At 48.5% G+C, this 23,622-nt stretch overlaps 1 protein-coding gene and 1 long non-coding RNA gene across 2 annotated transcripts in view; both read right to left on the bottom strand.

The window, feature by feature from the left end:
- LOC137846788 (uncharacterized) overlaps window positions 1–23,622 on the bottom strand; it is a 483,557-nt gene that overhangs the window by 300,988 nt on the left and 158,947 nt on the right. The window lies entirely within an intron of this gene.
- Window positions 4,584–7,906, bottom strand: LOC137847286 (adenosine 5'-monophosphoramidase HINT1-like). Its single transcript, XM_068665575.1, has 3 exons — window positions 7,766–7,906; window positions 5,446–5,551; window positions 4,584–4,741 (listed from the first exon to the last, which is right to left on the bottom strand). Exons 1-3 carry the CDS (start codon window positions 7,900–7,902, stop codon window positions 4,622–4,624), a joined length of 363 nt encoding a protein of 120 aa, XP_068521676.1. The 5' UTR covers window positions 7,903–7,906; the 3' UTR covers window positions 4,584–4,621.

Below are 23,622 nucleotides of genomic sequence, written 5' to 3'. Positions count from 1 at the left end.
TCCCCGTCGGCCATCTCCCAGCTACCACGTGGGCCAATCAACGTGACCAGACACCAATTCACCCAAGGCAACAAAAACATTTACAAAGCTACATCTCTCTTCATAACTGTTTGTTGTTTACGGCTGAAACCAGTCCTGGGATAGGATACGCTACCTGGACCGAGCAAAGCCTTTGATATGGTCCCTCACCACATTCTTCTCTCTAAATTGCAGAGGTAGGGATTTGAAGGATGGACTGTTGGGTGGATAAAGAATTGGTTGGCTGGTCGCGGCCAAAGGGTTGTGGCCAACGGCTCTATGTCTGGGCGGAGGCCGGTCACAAGTGGCGTCCCTCAGGGGTCGGGCTCGGGACCGGTGCTCTTCAACATCCTTAGCAATGGCACAGACGACGGAATCGCGCAAGTTTGCGGATGACACCAAGCTGAGCGGTGCAGTCGATACAATAGAGGGAAGGGATGCCATAAGTGCAAGGCGTTGACCTTGGGCTGGGGCAATCCTAGGTATCTCTATAGGCTGGGAGAAGAAGAACTTCAGAGCAGCCCCGCGGAGAAGGACTTGGGGGTCCTGACGGACAAGAAGCTGGACGTGAGCCAGCAGCGCACGCTTGCAGCCCGGAAGGCCAACTAAGTCCTGGGCTGCATTAAAAAAAGGGGTGGCCAGCAGGGAGAGGGAGGTGATTCTCCCCCTCTACCCTGCTCTTGGGAGACCCCACCCGGAATACTGCGTGCAGGCCTGGGGCCCCCAGCACAAGAAGGATGTGGAGCTCTTGGAAAGGTCAGTCTCACCTCTGTCCCTGGAAAGCTGTTGGAACAGCTTGTTCCGGATGCCATCTCCAAGCCACTGGAAGAGAAGAAAGTTATGAGGAGTAGTCAGCATGGATTCACCAAGGGGAAATCGTGCTCGACCAACCTCGTAGCCTTCTATGATGGCATCACCAGCTGGGTTGATGGAGGGAGAGCAGTGGACGTCATCTACCTTGACTTTAGCAAGGCTTTTGACACTGTCTCCCACGACACCCTGCTAGCAAAGCTGAGAAGGCGTGGGATAGACAAGTGGACGGTAAGGCGGGTTGAGAACTGGCTGACTGGCCGAGCTCAGAGGGTGGCGATCGGCGGCGCAGAGTCCGGCTGGAGATCTGTGACTAGCGGTGTTCCCCAGGGGTCGGTGCCGGGTCCGGTCTTGTTCAACATCTTCATCGACGACCTTGATGAGGGAATAGTGTCCACCCTCCGCAAGTACGCCCATGATACAAAGCTGGGAGGAGTGGCCGACACGCCAGAAGGCTGTGCTGCCATTCAGCGAGACCTGGGCGGGCTGGAGAGCTGGGCGGGAAGAAACCAAATGAAGTTTAACAAGAGCAAGTGTAGAGTCCTGCACCTGGGAAGGAACAACCGCATGTATCAGTACAGGCTGGGGGATGACCTGCTGGAGAGGAGCTCTGCGGAGAAGGACCTGCGGGTCCTGGTGGACGACAGGTTGACCATGAGCCAGCAGTGCGCCCTGGTGGCCAAGAAGGCCAATGGGATCCTGGCGTGCATTAAAAGGAGCGTGGCCAGCAGGTCAAGGGAGGTGATCCTCCCCCTCTACTCTGCCCTGGGCAGGCCTCACCTGGAGTACTGTGTCCAGTTCTGGGCTCCCCGGTACAAAAAAAGACAAGGATCTCCTGGAAAGAGTCCAGCGGAGGGCAACAAAGATGATACGGGGCCTGGAGCATCTTCCCTATGAGCAAAGACTGAGAGACCTGGGTCTGTTCAGCCTGGAGAAGAGAAGACTGAGAGGGGATCTTATCAATGTTTACAAATACCTTCAGCGTGGGAGACAGTGGGATTTCGCCACCCTCTTTGCAGTGGTTAGTGGGGATAGGACAAGGGGCAACGGCCTGTACTGGGTCTGGCTGGGATGTTAACTTTCCCTGCAGCAGCCCATACAGTGCTGTGCTCTGCACTTGTAGCTAGAACAGCAGTGGTATCACACCAGTGTTGCGTCTACTGCCGAGCAGCGCTGGCACAGCATCAGGACTCTCTCTAACCCTCCTAGGGGGTGGGCAAAAAAGCGAGAAGACAAACATCACCAGGGCAGCTGACTTCAACCAACCAAAGGGATATTCCATACCGTACGATGTCACACTCAGCAATAAAAGGTGGAAACAGGAAGAAGAGGGGAAGGCTGGGCTCTCCTTGTGAAAACGTCGGTCTTCCTCCCAAACACCGGCTACGCGTGTTGAGGCCCTGCTTCAAGGACGTGGTCAAGCATCGCTCATTTGTGGGAAGTAGAGAGTAATTTCTTTCCTCTGCACTTCCACGTAGCCTTTATTCGTTTTGGTTTTTTCCTTTTTTCCCTTTCCCTTTTTTTCCCCTTTAGTTAAATTGTTTAGTTAATAATAATAATGGTTATTATTATCAAGGAAAGATTATTATTTTTTCCCTTTAATTCAATTATCCTCATCTCAACCCGTGAGTTGTTCTTTCCTTTACTTCTTCCCCTCCTCATCTAAGGAGGGGGAGCGAGAGAGCGGTTGTGGTGTTTAGCTGCCTAGCACGGTAAAGCCACCACAGGAAGTTCCGCACCAACGTGCGAAAGAACAGCTTCACGGTGCGGGTGACGGAGCACTGGAACAGGCTGCCCAGGGAGGTTGTGGAGTCTCCTTCTCTGGAGATGTTCAAGGCCCGTCTGGACGCCTACCTGGGCAGCCTGCTCTAGGGAACCTGCTTTGGCAGGGGGGTTGGACCCGATGATCTCTTGAGGTCCCTTCCAACCCCTACGATTCTGTGATTCTGTATAAACAGGAGTAAAAATACACGCGTTGATAGCGATAGGACAAGGGGGAGTGGTTTTAAACTAAGACAGGGGAGATTTAGGTTAGATATTAGGAGAAAGTTTTTCACTCAGAGGGTGGTGAGGCACCGGAACGGGTTGCCCAGGGAGGTCGTGGATGCCCCATCCCTGGAGGCGTTCAAGGCCAGGCTGGATGCAGCTCTGGGCAGCCTGTTCTAGTGGTTGGCAACCCTGCCCAATCTATGCTTCTATGATATGCTCTTTGAAAGCATACAGGCTAAAAGAAGGGTCAGATTGGTGCCTCGGGGGCAAGTTTCTTCGCCTTCTGCGGTTGCCTAACAGTGCCTCTTAAGCAGAGAGATTACCAGTGGTCTTCCTCCTCTACTGTCTCGGGAATTAAACATCTTTTGTAAAAGAATACAAGCGCTGATAGCATTAGCTAGACCGACCGGGGAACAGTTGAACATGTAAATACTTACTCAAGGTCCACTTGAGCACGTTTCTTTGAGCAGTTCCATCGGCTCTTCTAGGTCAACAAAACAGATCAATGAAAGAGACCAAGGGAAAATACGGAAATAGAACAGTTGGTCAAGTGCCAACTTAAGAAGCTTTCTCTGAAAGGGCAACAGCATCTCCACCTTCACCCACCCCTCCCCCCCAAACTAGTTGACTTGCACGACTATTTTCACGTGACCCCACAAACGGCAAATCCTATATTATTTCGAGTAGACCAAGGGCTGTTTCTTGGTTTGGTTTTTATCATTCAGCTTCCTCAAAAGACTTTAGTCATTCACAGCTGCAATCGTTAACCCCGCAAACAGATCCAGTAACAAAGATCATTTCTCCTGCTAACGAATCAAGTTTCTTTATGAGGAACGGAGTCACAAAAATCATCTCATTTAGCAAGTTTCAAACACTAAGAGTATTTAATAGCATTTTAACGTTCCCACGCTCCAGTAAGCCTTGAATGTAATCGCGATTAAACAAGGAGCAGAGCGAAGCCAGAGGTCTAACAAAGCACGAGAGGTGATCGCATTTAAAAGCCTTATGGTGCCTTTACCTAATCCTTCTTCTAGTTACTGAACAACGGACTTCGTTTAGGGGAAAAAAAAAGACACTAAAAATAAATGCAAAAAAAAAATAAAGAGAACGGCAGCCGAGTCTCGAACTTATCAGAAGCCGACTCAAGAATCCCAGAGCCTTCTACATCCTGTGGGAGGAATTCCTTCTCAAAGTTGCGAAAGCCACGAGGAGGACTGAAAAGAAAGCGGTAGCAAAACTCCTAGGGTAGTCAAGAACAGGCTGACAAGCACCTGTCAGAAATCACACCCGGTAGAGCTTGTTCTGCCTCCTCCTCGGGACAGGGGCAGACAACAGACAACGCCTGGAAGCTTTCTTCCAACCTTATTCTTCTCTGGTTCTACATCTGCCAGTCCTCAACACGGCTATTTCGCAATAAAAGCGTGCCCTTTTATTTGGGAGCAGGGGGAAGATAGCAAGGCCTCAAACACACAGCACATCCTAGATCGTCTTAGGAAGACGGAGACCCACAGGACCGCCGAGCGCTTCTAGCTTCGCGTTCCAAATGAATGGGCAAACCACCACCTACACGACACTGTCAACGGACCAAAACATTCTACACACGTGCGCTCCAGGGAGACGCCGTTTTAACTTGCGGAACTATTTCCATCGGTAAGACACGCAAGACAGAGGTGATATCCCCATGCTCCATCTTTATTGTGCAAACGCTGCTCAAAGCTCTTTCTTACCCTCCATAGACAGCCGTCCAAAAAAAATAATAAATCAAACATCAACAGGGGCTAGACTGATGGGCAACATATGAAACCTATTCGGCGGCGATAGTCTGAAGGGCCCGAGGGTGGGCATTCACAGCCATCCGGAATCCATTGGTCAGGTCCAGGTTAGCAGCACACTTCTTGCCAACAACCACGAAACGCCCAAGAAGCTGGAAAAAGGAAATAACATCACCTAACGTGCTGCGCCACGACGCACAGAATGAACGCGAGCAGAGAACCACCCACAGAACACGGTTAGCTAATCCTTCACAATTCAACCGCTGCTCTTTGAATTACCCTCTAGACAGTAACAGACTACAAAACAGTCACAGAAGCTGAATTTGTCTCGGGGCTTAAAGCCCCCGTCATAGCTTCGGGCAACGTAAGCCGCTCTGGCGGAAAATAAAAGCTTCACGGTGCCTTTTCTCTTGCGTGAGCTCACAGAGCCTTGGAACTTGACTTGCATAGCTAACAGCAAAACAAACACCCAAGCGCCGCTCAAACAGCTTTCCCTTTCCTCGCCTCTGACCTGACCAAACCCCAAGCCCTCTTCTGCATAGTCAAGGCACCACCCCCGCTGTCCGGAAACCGTGAAAACGGGCATCAGACCGCACGTCGGAACAACGCTGCTTTTTGCACTGCAAGCGCGTAGCTGGAGACGAGCATCGCTTTATATCACTGCTCTCAGTCAAAAAGCTCAGCTCCATTACAAGCTAGAGGCGAAAGACTACAGCATCGGACAACCCCAAATAGCCTACTGTGCGCCCCTCTGCAACATCCAGAGGAAAAGAGGGGACGGGAAAGAGTCTAGGAAGTTACAAACCAGTTACAGGTACAGCCAGCCTAGCGAACAGAAAGCTCCCACAGTACTCACGGGTCCGCCAGAATCTTCTGCTTCACATAACCGGACAACTACCTTCTCAGGAAGGACTAGGAAAAAACACTGGAGCCTGAGGCGAACTATCACGGAACGCAAGGCACTGGAGGAAGAGTAAACAGTTAAAACGTAGTCGGCTTCAGAGAAAGGCAACAGCTTCAGCAAATCACTATGCCCCACTGAACTCGCCCTACCAAAGCAGATTATCAGGCGCCCCAAACGCGCACGACAAAACAGCCATTCTTCTTAAGCGAGCTTTGAATAGGCAAAGTTCTCTACCTTCTACGCACAAGACACACAAGCGGCAAACAATGGCTAACCGTCCTTCGGTTACGTCCAAATGTTGCCTCGGCCAGAAGCAGGAAGGCATCTTCAAAGAACCTGGAGTAATCCGGCTGAGGCCGTATTAACTCTCCGTCCTCGAGAACGCCACCTACTCAGGGGAAGGAACGTTCCAAATTAGCCCGTTACGGCCGGCCTGACGTCAGACACCTCCAGACCGAGGCCAAGGCATCACCTTCGAAACACAAATACCACCGACCTGTAGGAAACCATCAACTCGCAACTAATTGCGAGGGAACTCCCCAAATCACCAGCAGACAGAAACTGCATATGGCACCAGAAGCAGGATCCAGCGCGCAAGGTGACGGGGGCAGCGAGACAGCCGAGTACTTCAGGTTAGCGACTTCCGCTATTTTTATTTGTTTTAGATGCGACTGAAACACTGCCGATAAGACTCGATTCCACAGATGCTTTGTACTTCTTACTCACCATCGCCTTTCACTGCACGACAATCGAGAATTATAAGCCTTCCTCACACTCCTCCCTATAACATCGCTCAACCGTGAAACAGGCCTTCGGTACAGTGAGCTAAGCAAATTCAAGACCACTCGCTAGAGCCAACTACGCTCCAGAAGTGGTTCTAAGCCCCCCGCCCCCTCCCCCCGCCTCAAGTTAAGACCAAGCGAGAAACTGCAACTAATTCGTCCTCCAGGAAACGTGTCGCACTAAGAGCGGTCAGAGTAGGTTGTCTGCTCTCAAGTCACTCATCAGACTCAAGTTAACGGCCTGGTTCTCCAATCAAGCACAGCGTTCAGGTTACATACGTTGCTGCAGCCAGTACGGCCAAGTCAAAACAGATGCGCGCACGCGCACACACACACACACACACACAGACTCCTCGCGCAGCCTTCAACACGAAGGAGACAGGAAACGCGCCCTTTCGTAAAGGCAGGGCGCTACCGCAAGCACAGTTTCCGGAGAGCAGTTGAACGCTTCCAGTACTCCAAACGGGCGGCAGCTGCAACATTACCGAGACCTATTAAGAAAGCGCTGTTCCAAGCAACGCGTCAACGCTTTGAGCAACCCGATCTAGTGAAACACGTCCCTGACCGCGGCAGGCGGGTTGGGCTAGATGATCTTTAAGGGTGCCTTCCAAGCCTAACCATTCTACGAGTCAGCACGCAGAGCGGGCAACGCAGCCCCTTTCACTAAGGGCCTGTTTTCCACGCTGCAGATAAACCCTGCCGTCAGAAGCAGAGGAAATCCCTAGCTGTCCTATCTTTAGCATTTCAAATTTAAGAACAGCAACAACGGTTAGGCTGGACACTAACTTAAAGTTAGCACCTTGCAGATAACATCTGCAACTTTTTCATAACTCTCCGCAGCTGCTCACTTAGCTCCTAGCACGTTGCGGCGCACCAGCATCAGTGAACCTTGCCAGCATGCTCTTATCACGGCCCACCTCCAGCACGGAAATGAGAGCTGGGAAGCTCTCGCAGCCTGCGGGATTGACTGGTTTCTAGGCGTTTAAGAAAGCTAGGAAAAGCTGCAATTCTTCCCTTTCACAAGCCACTTTGGAGAGAGCGTGCGCTCGTGTGCGCGGTGGGGGTGGTGCCATAACCAAAGCCTAGCACAGCCGAGCCGGGGCGTCTCTGCAAGGCTATCAGCAGCGCAGAAACGACTGATTACGGTCACTACTGCGATGCTCACTGCCTATATGCATACAGTCCGAACCCCCAAGGAGACCGACTGCGCCGGCGACCCAGTACGCGCCGTGGCACCCCGGGGGCAGGCACCGAAGAAGCGCGGCGTTTTAGAGGCGCTGCAGTAGAGAGCGCCACGAGCCGGAGAGACCCCGACCGACCGACCGACCGACCGTCCCTCCCTCCCTCCCTCCCTCCCTCCCTCCCTCCCGCAGCAAGGCCACCACCCGCCCTGCCGCACTCCCGGGACCCGCGACGGGCCCTCGTTTCAGAGGGCCTGCGAGCGGCCGAGGGAAAGGAAGGAAAGACTCGCACAACAACGCCGCGGCTACCTCCTCGTCCACGACCGCTCATCCTCACGGAGAACGTTGGCGGGGACCTCCTTGCCCTTGCAGGCGACCTCTCCGAAAGCAGCGGCAGCGCCGCCACCGGGCCAGGCGGCCTGCGCCCTAACAATCCCGTCGGCCATGACGGCGCCCGCTCGCTACAACGCCCCCTCACTTCCCGCACTCGGCCCGGCCCTCCGCGGCGCTCATTGGGCCGACAGATCGCCGCCGACCGCCCCCGCGCCTCGATTGGCTGCCTCGCCTGCCCTCTTCCCTTGTCCCCGCCCTCTCGGCGGCTCCGCTCCCGTCGACCCGGTGCTTATCGGCGCTCAGGGAGGTCGCGTGCCCTCGGGGCGCGGAGGGAGCCGACCGGGAGGGAGGAAGTGGGCGCCCGAAAACGGGCTGGGCGGCTCCGCGGAGGGAATCTGGGCCCTGCACGGCTGGGAAACGAGCTCCACAGAACAGGCGCTCCGCTCATAGAATCAGAGCGTGGCTTGGGTTGGAAGGGAGGGTGAGAAACGCTCCGTAGCCGATAGCTTAGGCTCAGGCGAGGATCTCAGCGAAGTAGTAATTTACTCGCGATTGATTGCAATGGCGGGCGCCCCACAAGCAGGAGAGCGCGCCTACTAGTTCCAAAACACAGTTTATACGCTTTTTGATGACAGGACCCTCCCCTGTTTCCCCACTGAGGGGGTAATCCAGGTTCACAACCTATCTGATGTGGTAATGTTTCTTCACTTATCTGACTTGACACCGCCATTTTCACCTAATTGTCCTAAGGAGTCCGGTTGTCTGCATTTTACGAGGTCGCCTGCTAAGCTTCTTATCACTGCAAGCATATCTCAGTACCAAGTTCCTTCCCTCTAAACAACGGAACTCTGCAAAAACAACATTTCTATTCCCACAACAGGTACCGCAGGTATTTGCATTCCTTGTATAACCGAGTGTATTGGTCTGGTAAAACATGGAATTATTAAAATCCTCCACATATCCCCCCAGTACAACCATCCCACTTTTAGTAAGCCAATCAACACCCATAAAGCCCCCCCCCCCCCCCCGATAATCCTTCTAGCTCGATTCCATTATTCCATTGCGAGTTTGAACTGGGGCATGTGCAATTTTCTTCGTTTCTTTTACAAGTTCATTTACAGCTTTTCCTTCTGTTGTGGTTTAACCCGGCCGGCAGCTAAACACCACACAGCCGTTCGCTCACCCTCTCCCCTCCCTCTCTGGGATGGGGAGAGAAACGGGAAAGCGAAGCCCGTGAGTTGAGATAAAGACAGATAAATAAAAACAATAACAATAAAGACAATCGTTATGATAATAGTATTACTAATAATAATGTGTATGAAACAAGTGATGCACAATGCAATTGCTCACCACCCGCTGTCCGATGCCCAGCCTAACCCCGAGCAGTCCAGCCCTCCTCCCAGCTCTTGCTGCACCCCCAGCCTGCTCGCTGGCAGGACAGAGTGAGAAGCTGAAACGCCCTTGGCTTGGCCTAAGCACTGCTCTGCAACAATTAAAACATCAGCATGTTATCAGCACTCTTCTCATCCTAAGCCAAAACATAGCATTCTACCAGCTACTAGGAAGAAACACCTTCATCACCAATCTATAAAACAGCAATTACTAAGGTTAAATTTTCCACAGACTTCTCCTTCTTGCGCAAATAATCCAAAGCTAAGCGATTTTGATACAAAGCAGTCCTCATCTTAGTATTTTGCCTTGCAATTAATCCAAGTGCATCTCCGGTTTTATTTACAACTATTTCTATTACAGCTTCTAACCTAATTATTCTATTAAGCATATATATTGGGGTCCTATAGCCCCAGGATCCGTCTTCTGCCCACGTAGCTGGATCATGTTATAAGTAGCTCAGTCCCAAAATAGGATTATAATCAAAGTTTACAATTTATTAAAAGAATAGAGGTAAGCAAACAGCGCTGGGTGCGCCGGGAGTCTCCGCTCCACCAAGTCGCACACCCGTTACATCAAGATGCTGATTTTTTTATGCTCCTAGACTAATACGTATTCATTACTATTTCTAAAAAAAACAACGGAGTTATTATGATTAGTTCCGGAATCTGAACCCTCCTACTGGAGCATGCGTATCAGTCTCTGGTGCTCCCTCTGGGGGTCTTTCATGATGAAGGCTCATAGTCTTCCTCTCAGGCTTTTTTTTTCTTGTCCTTCTTCTTTGTACTCCTTGGCTGTATGTCAAAAGCTTGCACAGCGTTCCCTGCAAGCTTTGTCTTTTAGCCGTCCTTCAGCTTTTCCCTTCTCCCTAATCTCCTGGCCAGATATCAAGATATCAGGGGCTTGCATAGTGTCCCATTCAGAAGTCATAACAGTTAGCAGTTGTTCTGAAACCCCCAGGTATCAGAGACTTCAAGGAAAGAACATACGAATACATTTTCCTTCAAGCTCTCTATTGACACACATTGTTAAAACATTCCTCACAATCCCTTATCTTCTTTTTAATATCCTCAATTCGTGTCTCTTTTTCAACTTTTGTCATTAATAACTGGAGTTCATCAGTCCGTTCTCAGAGGGTCCAATTCTTAAGCATCATAATTGACTTCCTTTTTTAATGAAGTCATTACAAATGTACTATTTATCATCCGGCGCATCAATAATGTAAAGCAAGGTATCATACAAGGTATGAATAATAACATCATTACAGCACATAAAAATAAAAATAACATCCTTCTAACCCATGGTCCACCAGGCAGCCATGAAAATAAATCCCAATCCATACCCTTCCAAGTTTGTGCTGGGACGTGGGCCAATTTTCTAATTTCTCTTGTTATCTGTTTAACCACTTTCTCATTACCGTCAATTTGTAAGCAACAATTAGAATCATTTAATTTCCCACACACACCCCCCCTTCTGCTAGTAAATAGTCTAAAACCATTCTATGTTGAAAAATAGCATTCCTCATCTGGGCGGACTGGTCAGCTAAAAGATCCAAAGCTGTCGCTGTTTGATTGCTTATTATTTCGAGGACAGCTTGCAACCTAATTATTCGATTCAAATTATGAAGAGGTTCTCGGGCTCCAGATATTACCTCATTCGGGTTCCGGGTAGCCGGTCCATAATACTGTATGATTCTTTCAGGGGGCCATTCATTTTCTCTCCGTTTTTGAGCACTACCTCCGGCTAAGGAAGCATCAATAGATCGTTTTTCTCTATTCAGATCATCATATAATTTTATTCCTAAGTGATTTCCTTGTATTTGTGACAATAAAAAGAACAAGGGTCTTACGTACCCCACATAGCATATTCTTCCTGACCAGTCCTTTGGTAGCCTTTTATAGGCCTGTTTGCCACACACCCAATAATGAGCCCACGTCCCATTTGGAAAAGGACCGTCCCGTTCTCTTTTATTCCTTGGGGCGTGAAAATACAAAGTGTTTTCATTACCAAGTGGTCCTGTTACAATGTTTGCCCCATTAGTACTCATGTATATACACCTCCAAGCTCCCGCACTAGATTCCCACTCACAATTACGACTAAGTTCTCCTTCACGACTTGTCATATTACGAGCTGACCAGAAACATTTAAAGAACACTTGTGTCCCATTCTCATTTTGCCACCTCCAGCGGTAGACTCTTTACCACATGCTGCTCCCTAGTGGTGTTATCACGCTGACAACTCAGGATTTGAACGTCAAATTGTCCCTTTGATTGTGCTCTTGCCATGGCTTCACATCCAGGTCCAAAAAACGTCTTATACGAGCATTTCAGCCAAATCCCGTTTTTCAGCTGGACATGCGTAGCATTCCATTTCCCTTTACTTGCTGTACAGTTTCTAGGTCCACATTCAGGATCAGTACATTCATATCCAGGAGACAGAGCCCATTTACAAATGCTTTTTCCCACCTTTACTGTTCCTGTTCTGTTTAAACAGTATATACCTTTCTCTGACGAGTGCAACTGCCACGGGCCTTCTTCCCCTTTCCAGAATTGTGTACCATTATGAACTTCACTCAAATTACTAACCCACCCCTTAGGTTCAACCGGGCCAGCTACCCAGGGCCAACTTTCAGCTCCCCCTGGTCCCCCACAAACCCAGCAATTGCTAAGGTTAAAAGCCTTGGCCACTTCCTCCCCCAGAATGAAAAAGTTATTCCCATGGCTTAATTGCCCTTGTAAAAATAGTACCAGGAAGTATAACATCCTTCTGCGTTGTCCAGGGGGTATCGTGGGGGTGTGAGAAATGCCTTCAATCAAGGGGTTGGGCCCACTTCCAGGATCTATTTGAGCTTGGGTTACTGTTCAGCCTTTGAGGGTGATCCAGCTCCTGGAAAACTAATTACAATAGGTTAAAAAAAAAAAACTTATTTATTATATACATATATCTTTGCTTGCTTGTTTGTTTCTTTTTCCTGGGACAACCTGGCTTTAGTGCGGGAAAAGTCCGGTCGAGGCCCTCTCACTCGGCGGTCAATACCCATAGGGGTTGCCTCCCTCGGTAGACCATACACACCGCAGTGGAGAGTCCTGCCCCGGTCTTGCCTTCTCCCTTTCTTCCCTTCAGGCTTGTCCCCTTCTTCTGGCATCCTTAATTTATGCAGAGCCTTATTGCCAGAACATTAGTTCTTCTCTAGCTTTAGTTTCAGTTCCCCAGGAGCGGACTCAACCCTCCAAGTTTTGGTATTTATTGGTCCTTTTACTCTGGATGCATGGGTCCAACCCCTTTCTGCTGTTCTCACAGCTGTTTCAGTGGTAAGTGAAACAAGGTACGGTCCCTCCCACCGGGGGTGCAATGATTCTTCTCTCCAGGTTTTTATTAAGACCTTGTCCCCTGGTTGTATCTTATGAATAGCAAATCCTAAAGGTGGTGTCTGAGCCATCACTCCAATTTCTCTTAGCTCTTGCAATCTTTTCCCAACAGTAATTATGTATTTCTGGATACTACGATCCTCAACTACATTGTTTCCCAGAGGCATTCCCTATGAATAAGGCATACCATATAACATTTCATATGGCGATAATCCAGTCTCACTGTGTGGTTTAGTTCTTATGTTTAGAAGTGCCAATGGTAAGCATTTCATCCAGGGCATTTGTGTCTCGATCATTGATTTAGCCAATTGTTGTTTTTTTTTTTTTGTTGTTTGATTCAATCTTTCTACTTTCCCTGAGCTTTGTGGGTGCCATGGAGTATGATATTCACAGAATCACAGAATTTCTAGGTTGGAAGAGACCTCAAGATCATCGAGTCCAACCTCTGACCTAACGCTAACAGTCCCCTCTAAACCATATCCCTAAGCTCTACATCTAAACATCTTTTAAAGACTTCCAGGGATGGTGACTCCACCACTTCCCTGGGCAGCCTGTTCCAATGTCTAACAACCCTTTCGGTAAAGAAGTTCTTCCTAACATCCAACCTAAAACTCCCCTGGCGCAACTTTAGCCCATTCCCCCTCCTCGTCCTGTCACCAGGCACGTGGGAGAACAGACCAACCCCCACCTCGCTACAGCCTCCTTTAAGGTACCTGTAGAGAGCGATAAGGTCGCCCCTGAGCCTCCTCTTCTCCAGGCTGAACAAGCCCAGCTCCCTCAGCCGCTCCTCGTAGGACTCGTTCTCCAGACCCCTCACCAGCTTCGTCGCCCTTCTGTGGACTCGCTCAAGCACCTCCATGTCCTTCTTGTAGCGAGGGGCCCAAAACCGAACACAGTACTCGAGGTGCGGCCTCACCAGAGCCGAGTACAGGGGGACGATCACTTCCCTAGCCCTGCTGGCCACACTGCTTCTTATACAAGCCAGGATGCCGTTGGCCTTCTCGGCCACCTGAGCACACTGCTGGCTCATATTCAGCCGACTATCAACCAATACTCCCAGGTCCTTCTCCGCCTGGCAGCTTTCCAACCATTCCTCTCCCGGCCTGTAGCTCTGCTTGGGGTTATTGCGCCCCAGGTGCAGGACCCGGCACTTGGCCTTGTTGAACTTCATGCAGTTGACCTCAGCCCATCGGTCCAGCCTATCCAGATCCTCCTGCAGAGCCTTTCTACCCTCGAGCAGATCGACACACGCACCTAACTTGGTGTCATCTGCGAACTTACTGAGGGTACCCTCAATGCCCTCATCCAGATCATCGATGAAGATATTAAAGAGGACCGGCCCCAGCACCGAGCCCTGGGGAACGCCACTAGTAACCGGCCTCCAACTGGATTTGACTCCAGTTACCACGACTCTTTGGGCCCGGCTATCCAGCCAGTTTCTAACCCAACGAAGCGTGCGCCAGTCCAAGCCAAGAGCAGCCAGTTTCCTGAGAAGAATGCTGTGGGAAACGGTGTCAAAAGCCTTGCTGAAGTCAAGGTAGACCACATCCACAGCCTTTCCCTCATCCACCAAGCGCGTCACTTTGTCATAGAAGGAGATCAGGCTCGTCAAGCAGGACCTGCCTTTCATAAACCCATGCTGACTGGGCCTGATCGCCTGCTTGCCCTGCAAGTGCCGCGTGATGACTCTCAAGATAATCTGCTCCATGAGCTTCCCTGGCACTGAGGTCAAACTGACAGGCCTATAGTTCCCCGGGTCTGCCCTACGGCCCTTCTTGTAGATGGGCGTCACATTTGCTAGCCGCCAGTCAACTGGGACCTCCCCCGATAGCCAGGACTGTTGATAAATGATGGTAAGCGGCTTGGCCAGCTCCTCTGCCAGTTCTCTCAGTACCCTCGGGTGGATCCCATCTGGCCCCATCGACTTGCGCACATCCAAGTGCCTTACCAGGTCACCAACCATTTCTTCATGGATAGTGAGGGCCACATTCAGCTCCCCATCCCCTTCTGCCAGCTCAGGGTACCGGGTATCCAGAGAACAACCGGTATTGCCGCTAAAGACAGGCAAAGAAGGCATAAGCACCTCCGCCTTTTCCTCATCTTTTGTAACAAAGTTTCCCCCCCACATCCAGTAAAGGATGGAGATTCTCCTTAGAATTTTCCCACTGAATACCTAATTAGATTACCACACCGGAGGAAATATTCTAGCAGATAAAGAATACCACTTAGAATATTCCAATACCACTTAGAATATTCCCACTGAATACCTAATGATTGACAGAATAATCTTATTATTTTAGAAGCAAAGTGTGTGCCCTGAACAGAATCAATGTACTGGATTATCCCATATCTAGATATCAGGTGTTCTAATAGAATTTTTACCACCATTTGTGCCGTAGCTCGTGCTACGGGATAAGCTTCTACCCATTGCGTTAAGTGATCTACTATTACCAATAGATATTTTATCCTCCCTACCTGGGGCAATTCAGTGAAACCAACTTGTACCCTCTCGAAAGGCCTATAATCTGTTTTTCTCCCTCCCGTGGCTGCTTGTCAAAACACTTTCTTATTTATCTTCTGACAAGTTAAGCAACGTGGTGTAATTTGCTTTGCTATTTCAAAAACAAACAATGCAACCAAATTGTTTTAGTAAATGATCACTTAACACCTTTGTACCCCAATGTGTTTGTGCATGCAAACGTCCCAGTATTTGCTTATCGGTTAGAAGACCTCCGCACTCGCTTCGGAACTACGTTCCGTCTCAGTCACACTCTTACACACACACAGGCAACCGAATCCCACCCAACCGAACGGTACACGCCTTAAATGCTTACGACTCCGTCGTCTTCGTTCGGATCTTCGCGCGCAGAATTACGGGCAAAAACAATGCTGCAGCCGGCAAGGGAGCTCATAACAAAATCAAAATCTTTGCTTACCTTTATTCAGGTTCAAGATGGCATTGGTTCCGGACAGGAGCCACCAAATGGTGGGGGCGCCTCTCCTAGATTAAAATCCAGGAACCAAAACCATCCCGGACGAGCCCCCAAGTTGTTATAAATAGCTCAGTCCCAAAATAGGATTATAATCAAAGTTTACAATTTATTAAAAGAATAGAGGTAAGCAAACAGCGCTGGGTGCGCCGGGAGTCTCCGCTCCACCTGGTCGCACACCCGTTACATCAAGATGCTGATTTTTTATGCTCCTAGACTAATACATATTCATTACTATTTCTAAAAAAAAAACAAACAACGGAGTTATTATAATTAGTTCCGGAATTTGAACCCTCCTACTGGAGCATGCGTATCAGTCTCTGGTGCTCCCTCTGGGGGTCTTTCATGATGAAGGCTCATAGTCTTCCTCTCAGGCTTTTTTTTTTTCTTGTCCTTCTTCTTTGTACTCCTTGGCTGTATGTCAAAAGCTTGCACAGCGTTCCCTGCAAGCTTTGTCTTTTAGCCGTCCTTCAGCTTTTCCCTTCTCCTTAATCTCCTGGCCAGATATCAGGGGCTTGCATAGTGTCCCATTCAGAAGTCATAACAGTTAGCAGTTGTTCTGAAACCCCCAGGTATCAGAGACTTCAAGGAAAGAACATACGAATACATTTTCCTTCAAGCTCTCCATTGACACGAATTGTTAAAACATTCCTCACAGATCATAATAGGCAAGACGCCTTCAATCAAGGGGTCGGGCCCGCTTTCAGGGTCGATTGGGGCTTGTGTTACCATTCAGTTCAGCCTGTCGGGGTGATCCAGCTCCTGGAAAACAAATCACAATTTGATATGGGTTTATAAAAAAGGTTCTTATGTTATTTTCTCGGGACAACCTGACCTTAGCGTGGGAGAAGTCGGGTCGAGGCCCTCTCACTCGGCGGTCAGTACCCATAGGGGTTGCCTCCCTCGGTAGACCATACACACCGCAGTGGAGAGTCCTGCCCCGGTCTTGCCTTCTCCCTTTCCTCCCTTTAGGCTTGTCCCCTTTATTTGGCGTCCTTAATTCATGCAGAGCGTCACTGCCAGAACATTAGTTCTTCTCTAGCTTTAGTTTCAGTTCCCCAGGAGCGGACTCAACCCTCCAAGTTTCGGTACTTACTGGTCCTTTTATTCTGGATGTGCAGGTAAAACAAGGTACGGTCCCTCCCACCGGGGGTTCAATGATTCTTCCCTCCAGGTTTTTATTAAGACCTTGTCCCCTGGTTGTATCTTATGAATAGCAAATCCTAAAGGTGGTGTCTGAGCCATCACTCCAATTTCTCTTAGCTCTTGCAATCTCCTTCCAATAGTAATTATATATTTCTGCATGCTACGACCCTCAACTACATTGTTCCCTAGAGGCATCCCTTGAGAATAAGGCATACCATATAACATTTCATATGGCGATAATCCAGTCTCACTGTGTGGTTTAGTTCTTATGTTTAGAAGTGCCAATGGTAAGCATTTCATCCAGGGCATTTGTGTCTCGATCATTGATTTAGCCAATTGTTGTTTTATTGTTTGATTCAATCTTTCTACTTTCCCTGAGCTTTGTGGGTGCCACAGAGTATGGTATTCCCACTGAATACCCAATGATTGACAGAATACCTTTATTATTTTAGAAGCAAAGTGTGTGCCCTGAGCAGAATCAATGTACTGGATTATCCCGTATTTAGGTATCAGGTGTTCTAATAGAATTTTTGCCACCATTTGTGCCGTAGCTCGTGCTACGGGATAAGCTTCTACCCATTGCGTTAAGTGATCTACTATTACCAATAGATATTTTATCCTCCCTACCTGGGGCAATTCAGTGAAACCAACTTGTACCCTCTCGAAAGGCCTATAATCTGTTTTTCTCCCTCCCGTGGCTGCTTGTCAAAACACTTTCTTATTTATCTTCTGACAAGTTAAGCAACGTGGTGTAATTTGCTTTGCTATTTCAAAAACAAACAATGCAACCAAATTGTTTTAGTAAATGATCACTTAACACCTTTGTACCCCAATGTGTTTGGGCATGCAAACGTCCCAGTATTTGCTTCGCATAAGCTTTTGGCCGTATCTCTCGCCTGTCTGGCAGCGTCCATTTTCCTTGTTCTAACTTAGCCCCCATTTTCTCCTGTTTCGTTTGTTTGTTTTGTTTTGTTTTCCATTGCATTTCAAAGTTGGTCCAAAAATTCCATAGGGGTTTCTTTTGGACCTTGTTGGAACTGATTCTCCATTCCCAATTTAACCAGATTTTGGTATTTACCGTTCATTATTTCCGGGGTGACTATAGTCTCAGTGGGGGGTCGGTCAGGGGAATGCAATTGTCAGCAGTTCCCTGAGCGGTCCCATCGGCAATCTGAGCTCACTCATAAACTCAGGTTGTTTTAAGAGTTAGCTGCTCTTCTGTTTCCATGACAACTCTCTCGGACCCATCATGGTCCCTCTGCCCCAAAGGGCTCACACCGGTGATTTTGAGATCACAGCCTCCTGTTGAGGCAGAACTATTAACATTCCTACATCCTCTTTCCCTGCTCATTCAACTTCAAACAGCTCTGTTAAATACTACATGCCACACCTTTAACACCGTCGACAACTCTTTTAACACTTCCTTTTATCTTTCTCCAGCCTGTACTTTTCTCATGCCAACACCAAAGGCTCAGTCAAGGGCCAATTAATTCCACTCCTTTTCTCTCTAAGATGCTGAAACAACCTATCAGTATACTACATTTCATCCTATTTTCCTTCTCTCCTCAAAAACATTAGTTGAAAGATAGCCTTATAGTCGATTGATCCATAAAGTGGCCATTTAGCTTATGTAGTGGCCACCATTGATTGCAATACTTAGTGAAAGTCCTCTTCCTTTCCGTGCCCCCAGTTCTAACAATATCCTTCGAATGTGCCAATATGCACCCAAGGAGGCTTTCTTTAAAACGTCTTTGTTTTGGATGTTACCCGTTTCCTTGATTTCCCATTCCCTTTTATTTATTTGTTTATTACTATTCCTTACTAGTTACCGTCCTTTGCTTCAATTTCCACGCAAACCTTTTTACTGCGGGTTTTTTACCATCTTTTCCTAATCTTCTTCCCTAATGCCCCAATTCTCTGGGATTGAACGCTTCTTCCCACGTACAAACTTTACTATTTCAGATTATTAATGAGCCCCGTTCCAATCATAAAGCCACGGAACTTCAGGAAAACAGCTGAAGCACTCAGCCTTCCGTCTTCTAGACGAACATGACCACCGTTTCCACAAAATTGACATTTCAACAGGACCGAATTTCAAGCCGAATGCCGATTTTTCTCATGCGCTTTCTTAGTGAGCCCATACAAAACAAGGAATCACTCCTGTGTATCCGTCAATATGGGGGGTTTAAAAAGGTATTGAGGCCTAAATAAATTCGCTCTCCCCCTTCTTACCGAATTCCCAGGGCTCAAACCCGAACCACCAAAGAAATGACTCTCTCCGTTCTACCGCTTCCATAATCAGTCAGCCCCCTCCCCCTCTCCAGTACTTGGGAAACTGACCAAACACCACAGCAAATCCGCCAGGGCTTCTAAACTGTTAGTTACTTAGATAATGCTCCCGCCTTTTTTCTTGTCACACTCAAAGCATTTAAGAGCAAAAATAGGATCACAAGATACACTGCCAGGCCCATATATTGGGCACCACCAATCAACACTTGGATAAAACAGCACTTCTTTTCGGCCTGTCACGCACTTCGCTCGTCTCCGGCCCCTCCCCTCACGGAGAACACGGAACCGCGGATCGGAACTCCGCACTCGCTTCGCAGCGACGCTGCGTCTCACTCCCACAGCACAATCATGCAATCACACAGAGAGGCCTCTAGCACATCTCATTCATACCACAAGAATATAATTTAGAATGATAACCAACCAAACGAGTATTGTCTCTGACCGTGTTCTTCGTGGAGTGACTCATTCCACTTGGTTTCAAACCCTTACACTTACACAAATGCTTTCAACACAAAATACCTGGACGTTTAAGAATAAGACATACAATTATTAACACTCCAGTTAGTATCCCTCCAGCAGCTGAAAACATACCGCTTGTCCGCAGCTTCAGGAGGCCTTTGTCTGCTCCTGCGGTGAGCGGCCGAGAGTGGAGTCCCCTCCGAGCAAAACACTCAGGGTGCACCTAGGGGCGTCCGCTAATCATTATTCCTTAATGGACTTTCTGGTGGTATGTCTGGTAATTTGCTCCCTTTCTTCTGGTCCTTGGTCTTCAATTCTGTCTGAACCATCTAGGAATTTCACTATGGCAATTCCCACAGCCCTTGGTTACCTTAGTAAGAGTGTCTTGCAGGGGGTTTAGGACCTATCACCCACCCACGAATCCTATAGGAATCGCTTCGGTCCTTCACCGGCCAAGTCCCTCGCGGGAGACTGGAGCCGCGGTTAGAAGACCTCCACACTCGCTTCGGAACTAAGTTCCGTCTCAGTCACACTCTCACACACACAGGCAACCGAATCCCACCCAACCGAACGGTACACGCCTTAAATGCTTACGACTCCGTCGTCTTCGTTCGGATCTTCGCGCGCAGAATTACGGGCAAAATACAGTGCTGCAGCCGGCAAGGGAGCTCATAACAAAATCAAGTTCTTTGCTTACCTTTATTCAGGTTCAAGATGGCATTAGTCCCGACCTGACTCGAACAGGAGCCACCAAATGGTGGGGCGCCTCTCCTAGATCAAATCAGAATTCAGGAACCAAAGCCATCCCGGACGAGCCCCCAACCGTTATAAATGACAATTCCCCCCTTTTCTTCTTTATAAACCGTTGATTTTTGAAAAACCTTTCTCTAAGGTGTAATTTGGTAGATTTCTTCTTCTCCTTCGCTTTCCATCTCCTCATTGTCACCTTATCTGAGTAAGGTGGTGGCTCCATGGTCATTCGTTTCAATAGTGCGGTTTCAGTTAACCACTGTACTAGTCCTCTTACACGGGGGATAATGCAGCAACCAATGGCTGTCAAAACTCCTACAACTACGATCAAGGATGTAAATATGCCTACTTTTTCTGCCAATTCACTGGCAAGGGTGGTAAGCCCTTGCAATGCTCTAGTTACTGAGCCATCTGGGGCAGTATTGCTGGGTATAAGAGTGCAACCATGGTTGCTCAGTATCTCACACACACACCCCACCTCCTTCCTCCGCGAGCATCATATCTAACGATGTTCTGTTTTCCCAAGCCATTTTGCTGGTGGCATCTAGTTGTTCAGTGATTCCTCTCATCGCATCCCTTGTATAATTTATGACTCTCTGCTGATTAGAATAAATATAATTAATCCAATCCACATTCTTATTGATCGTTACCCACCAGAACAGTGACTCAAACCCTGCAGCAATTTGATTCCTGGCTTTCTGTTCATCGGAAACTCCTCTAGGCACCCCAAAAGAATCTATGTATACTCTGTCATCGAATGATACTCCTAAGCCTCTTTAACTTCTTCTGGGTATTTGTGATGTTTCTCTTTCAAATGCCAGGGTGAAGGGTATAGCTAATCGAACAAGCGCACAAGTGCCTCCCCAGTTATATGGTAGGGTGGACCGTAAGATCTTCCCTCCACCGTACCACCAGAGATCTGCCCTGGGTGGGGATCTCAAGTCTTGAGCAGTTTCCCATCGAGTCCTTGGTAGCACAAGGCAAATTCTCCCAGATGCTGGGCAGCACTCACACCCTGCCGTGAGAGGCAAGCTGTATGGTTACCTATAGCTGTAGAGAATGCAGGGGGAACCGCGATGTTGCTATCACGCAAGGAACAGCAAAGAGAGACTTACGGGCCTCATTTCCCCAGGCAGTCTTTTCTTGGTACAATGTAATCATACATCGCATCCCCTGGGAATCCTTGGTCACACTTAAAACATCTTATCAAAGCCTGTCCCTGCTAGGATTCAGGCCACAACACAGGCAGCCTTCTTTGCCTGCCATTCCTTCATCTCTCTTCCTCTCCTTTCCATCCTGGCCCTGACTCCCCCTGAAGATTTTCTTCCTCTTTCTCCAACCCTCTGCCTCACTACCCGCTGCACTGTCAATACCATTAGTTTCGCTCTCTGCTTTTCCTTCTCATCTCCCCTCCGGACACACACCTCCAGGGCCTCCCGCAGGAGGGTCCCCCAGTGACTGTTCACTACAGCCCCCCACCTTCTGGAGCATTTTCTGCGTATCTCGCCAGGCTTTAATCACACAATGAACTTTCAAGAGCCCTTGGGATACCGGGTCCTCGGGACTCATCCCCGAGTACTTTCTCATTCTGACCCCAAGCCTCTCATATGATTTCTGTGTTGCACACTATTGTTACTCCAGCCAGGACTGGCAAGTGGGTATTTCTGCTCTGCCGGTATTACCCCTGGTCCTGGAGGATGAGCTCTTTCCCATTCTTGTATAGCAGCTCTCCTCCTGATCATTCCCATTTCTTTCCCTGTAAACAACATACTTACAGGCATAATTCCCTTCCCCAAGAGTATAAGTCAGGTCGTAGGAACTGGTCTAATTGTTCAGCTAGGCTGTTGGGGTCCTCGAATAAACACTTCCTCTCCTTCTTAAAAGTCCTAACCTCTCTGCTGCTAAGGACGGGGGGTAGTTCACCTAAGAGGATACACGGTTAGTGTTAGTACTGTTAGTACCAGGGAAGGCAAAATTCTTAACATATCTTCTACCTTGTTCTAATTCTTGACAGAGCCTAGAGCACGATCCTTCTTTAGGGACAGTGTTAACTACAGTCCCTGTCTCCCTTCCTGGAGTGACTGCTGCTGCCACGGGTACAGTATTAGGATTATAGGGAGCATAACTTGGCTCCTTCTCCGAAAAAGGAAGCTTATTGTTTACACATAAATGTAAAGCCTGAATTTTCATCAGACCCCTATTTTGGCCAAAACACTGCTGTTTCCTTAATTGGTTCTTTTGTCCAGACTGATACACAATATTTAATTCTATTTTTTTTTTCTTTTACAATCTCCTCTAATTTTGGGATTATGTTTCCAATTTCTTATCATTCTTCAGGAAGAACTGTTGGTAGGCACTTGTGGAGGAATCGTTAAGTGAGGCAGGACATGTGGATGTTGAGCAGTTGGGAGACAATGGGCTGGTGAAGCACCGTACTCAACTCACATGAGCCTTGGCACGTATGCAGCTGGCTGAGAGCCAATCAGGCTCAAGGACACGATGCCCTTGGGCCATCGGGAAAGTCCCTAAGGCGGGACGGGTAGCCAAAAGAAGGAGGACCAGACTGAAAAGCCCGGGAAGTGTTAACCAATCCTGAGCTTAGTTTCTGCAATATGTATGAGTTGATTATGTTCAAACTAGATAAAAGACGACTGAGCTATCCATTAAAGTTGAAGTTCACTGTTCACTCATATTGAGCGTCTGGGTCTTCCTTCCGTCGGCAACAAATTGGCGCCCGAACAGGGACCGGTCTGAACGGGATTTGGACACTGCTGGCAGTGATCCAGGGCCACGGTTGGACGGAATAAAGGAGAAGCCGGTCCTGCAACGCAGCCCAGGAGGTGAAAAGGACAAGAATCCCTGCACCCGCGCCGGGAAGGTGAAAAGGACGTGGAGTCCCCCGCACCCGGGAGCGGATCCCGCCGGTCGCGCGTCGCCGAGATCTGCAGCTCGGAAGGTGGAAGGGAGTCCCCGCACCCGGGATGAGCCTATTTAGGGTCCCGCCGGAAAAGCGCCGCCGAGGCCTTTGCAAAGGCTGCAATCGACGTATATAAAGGTATGAAAAGATAAGCGGCGTATTATTTGCTCAAATGCTTTTTAGAAAAGCGGAGCATTTTAGATATAGATTGTAGAAAAAGTTTTGCCAGGGTTATTAGTATATGGGCTAGCTAAGGGTTGTTTTACAAATCCTGATACAGTTTTTTGAACAAACAGAGTGGCGTAAATTTGGAAATAAATTGTTTGATGATGTTAGGAACGATGTTAAGTTTACTGGGAGATTTGATGAGGCCATGGAGAGCAGTGGCTAATGCATTAGCCACACATAAAGATGAACAAAGAGTTGCCGCTGCTGCAACAGAGTGGTTAGGACCACCAAGAAGGGTTAATAATGTTAATCCACAGCAAATAAATATGGAAGGAATAGATTGCCCGTTGGCACCTT

Source organism: Anas acuta, chromosome W, assembly GCF_963932015.1.
Source record: "Anas acuta chromosome W, bAnaAcu1.1, whole genome shotgun sequence".
NCBI classification, from domain to species: domain Eukaryota; kingdom Metazoa; phylum Chordata; class Aves; order Anseriformes; family Anatidae; genus Anas; species Anas acuta.
This window is presented reverse-complemented; position numbering and strand designations above follow the sequence as displayed.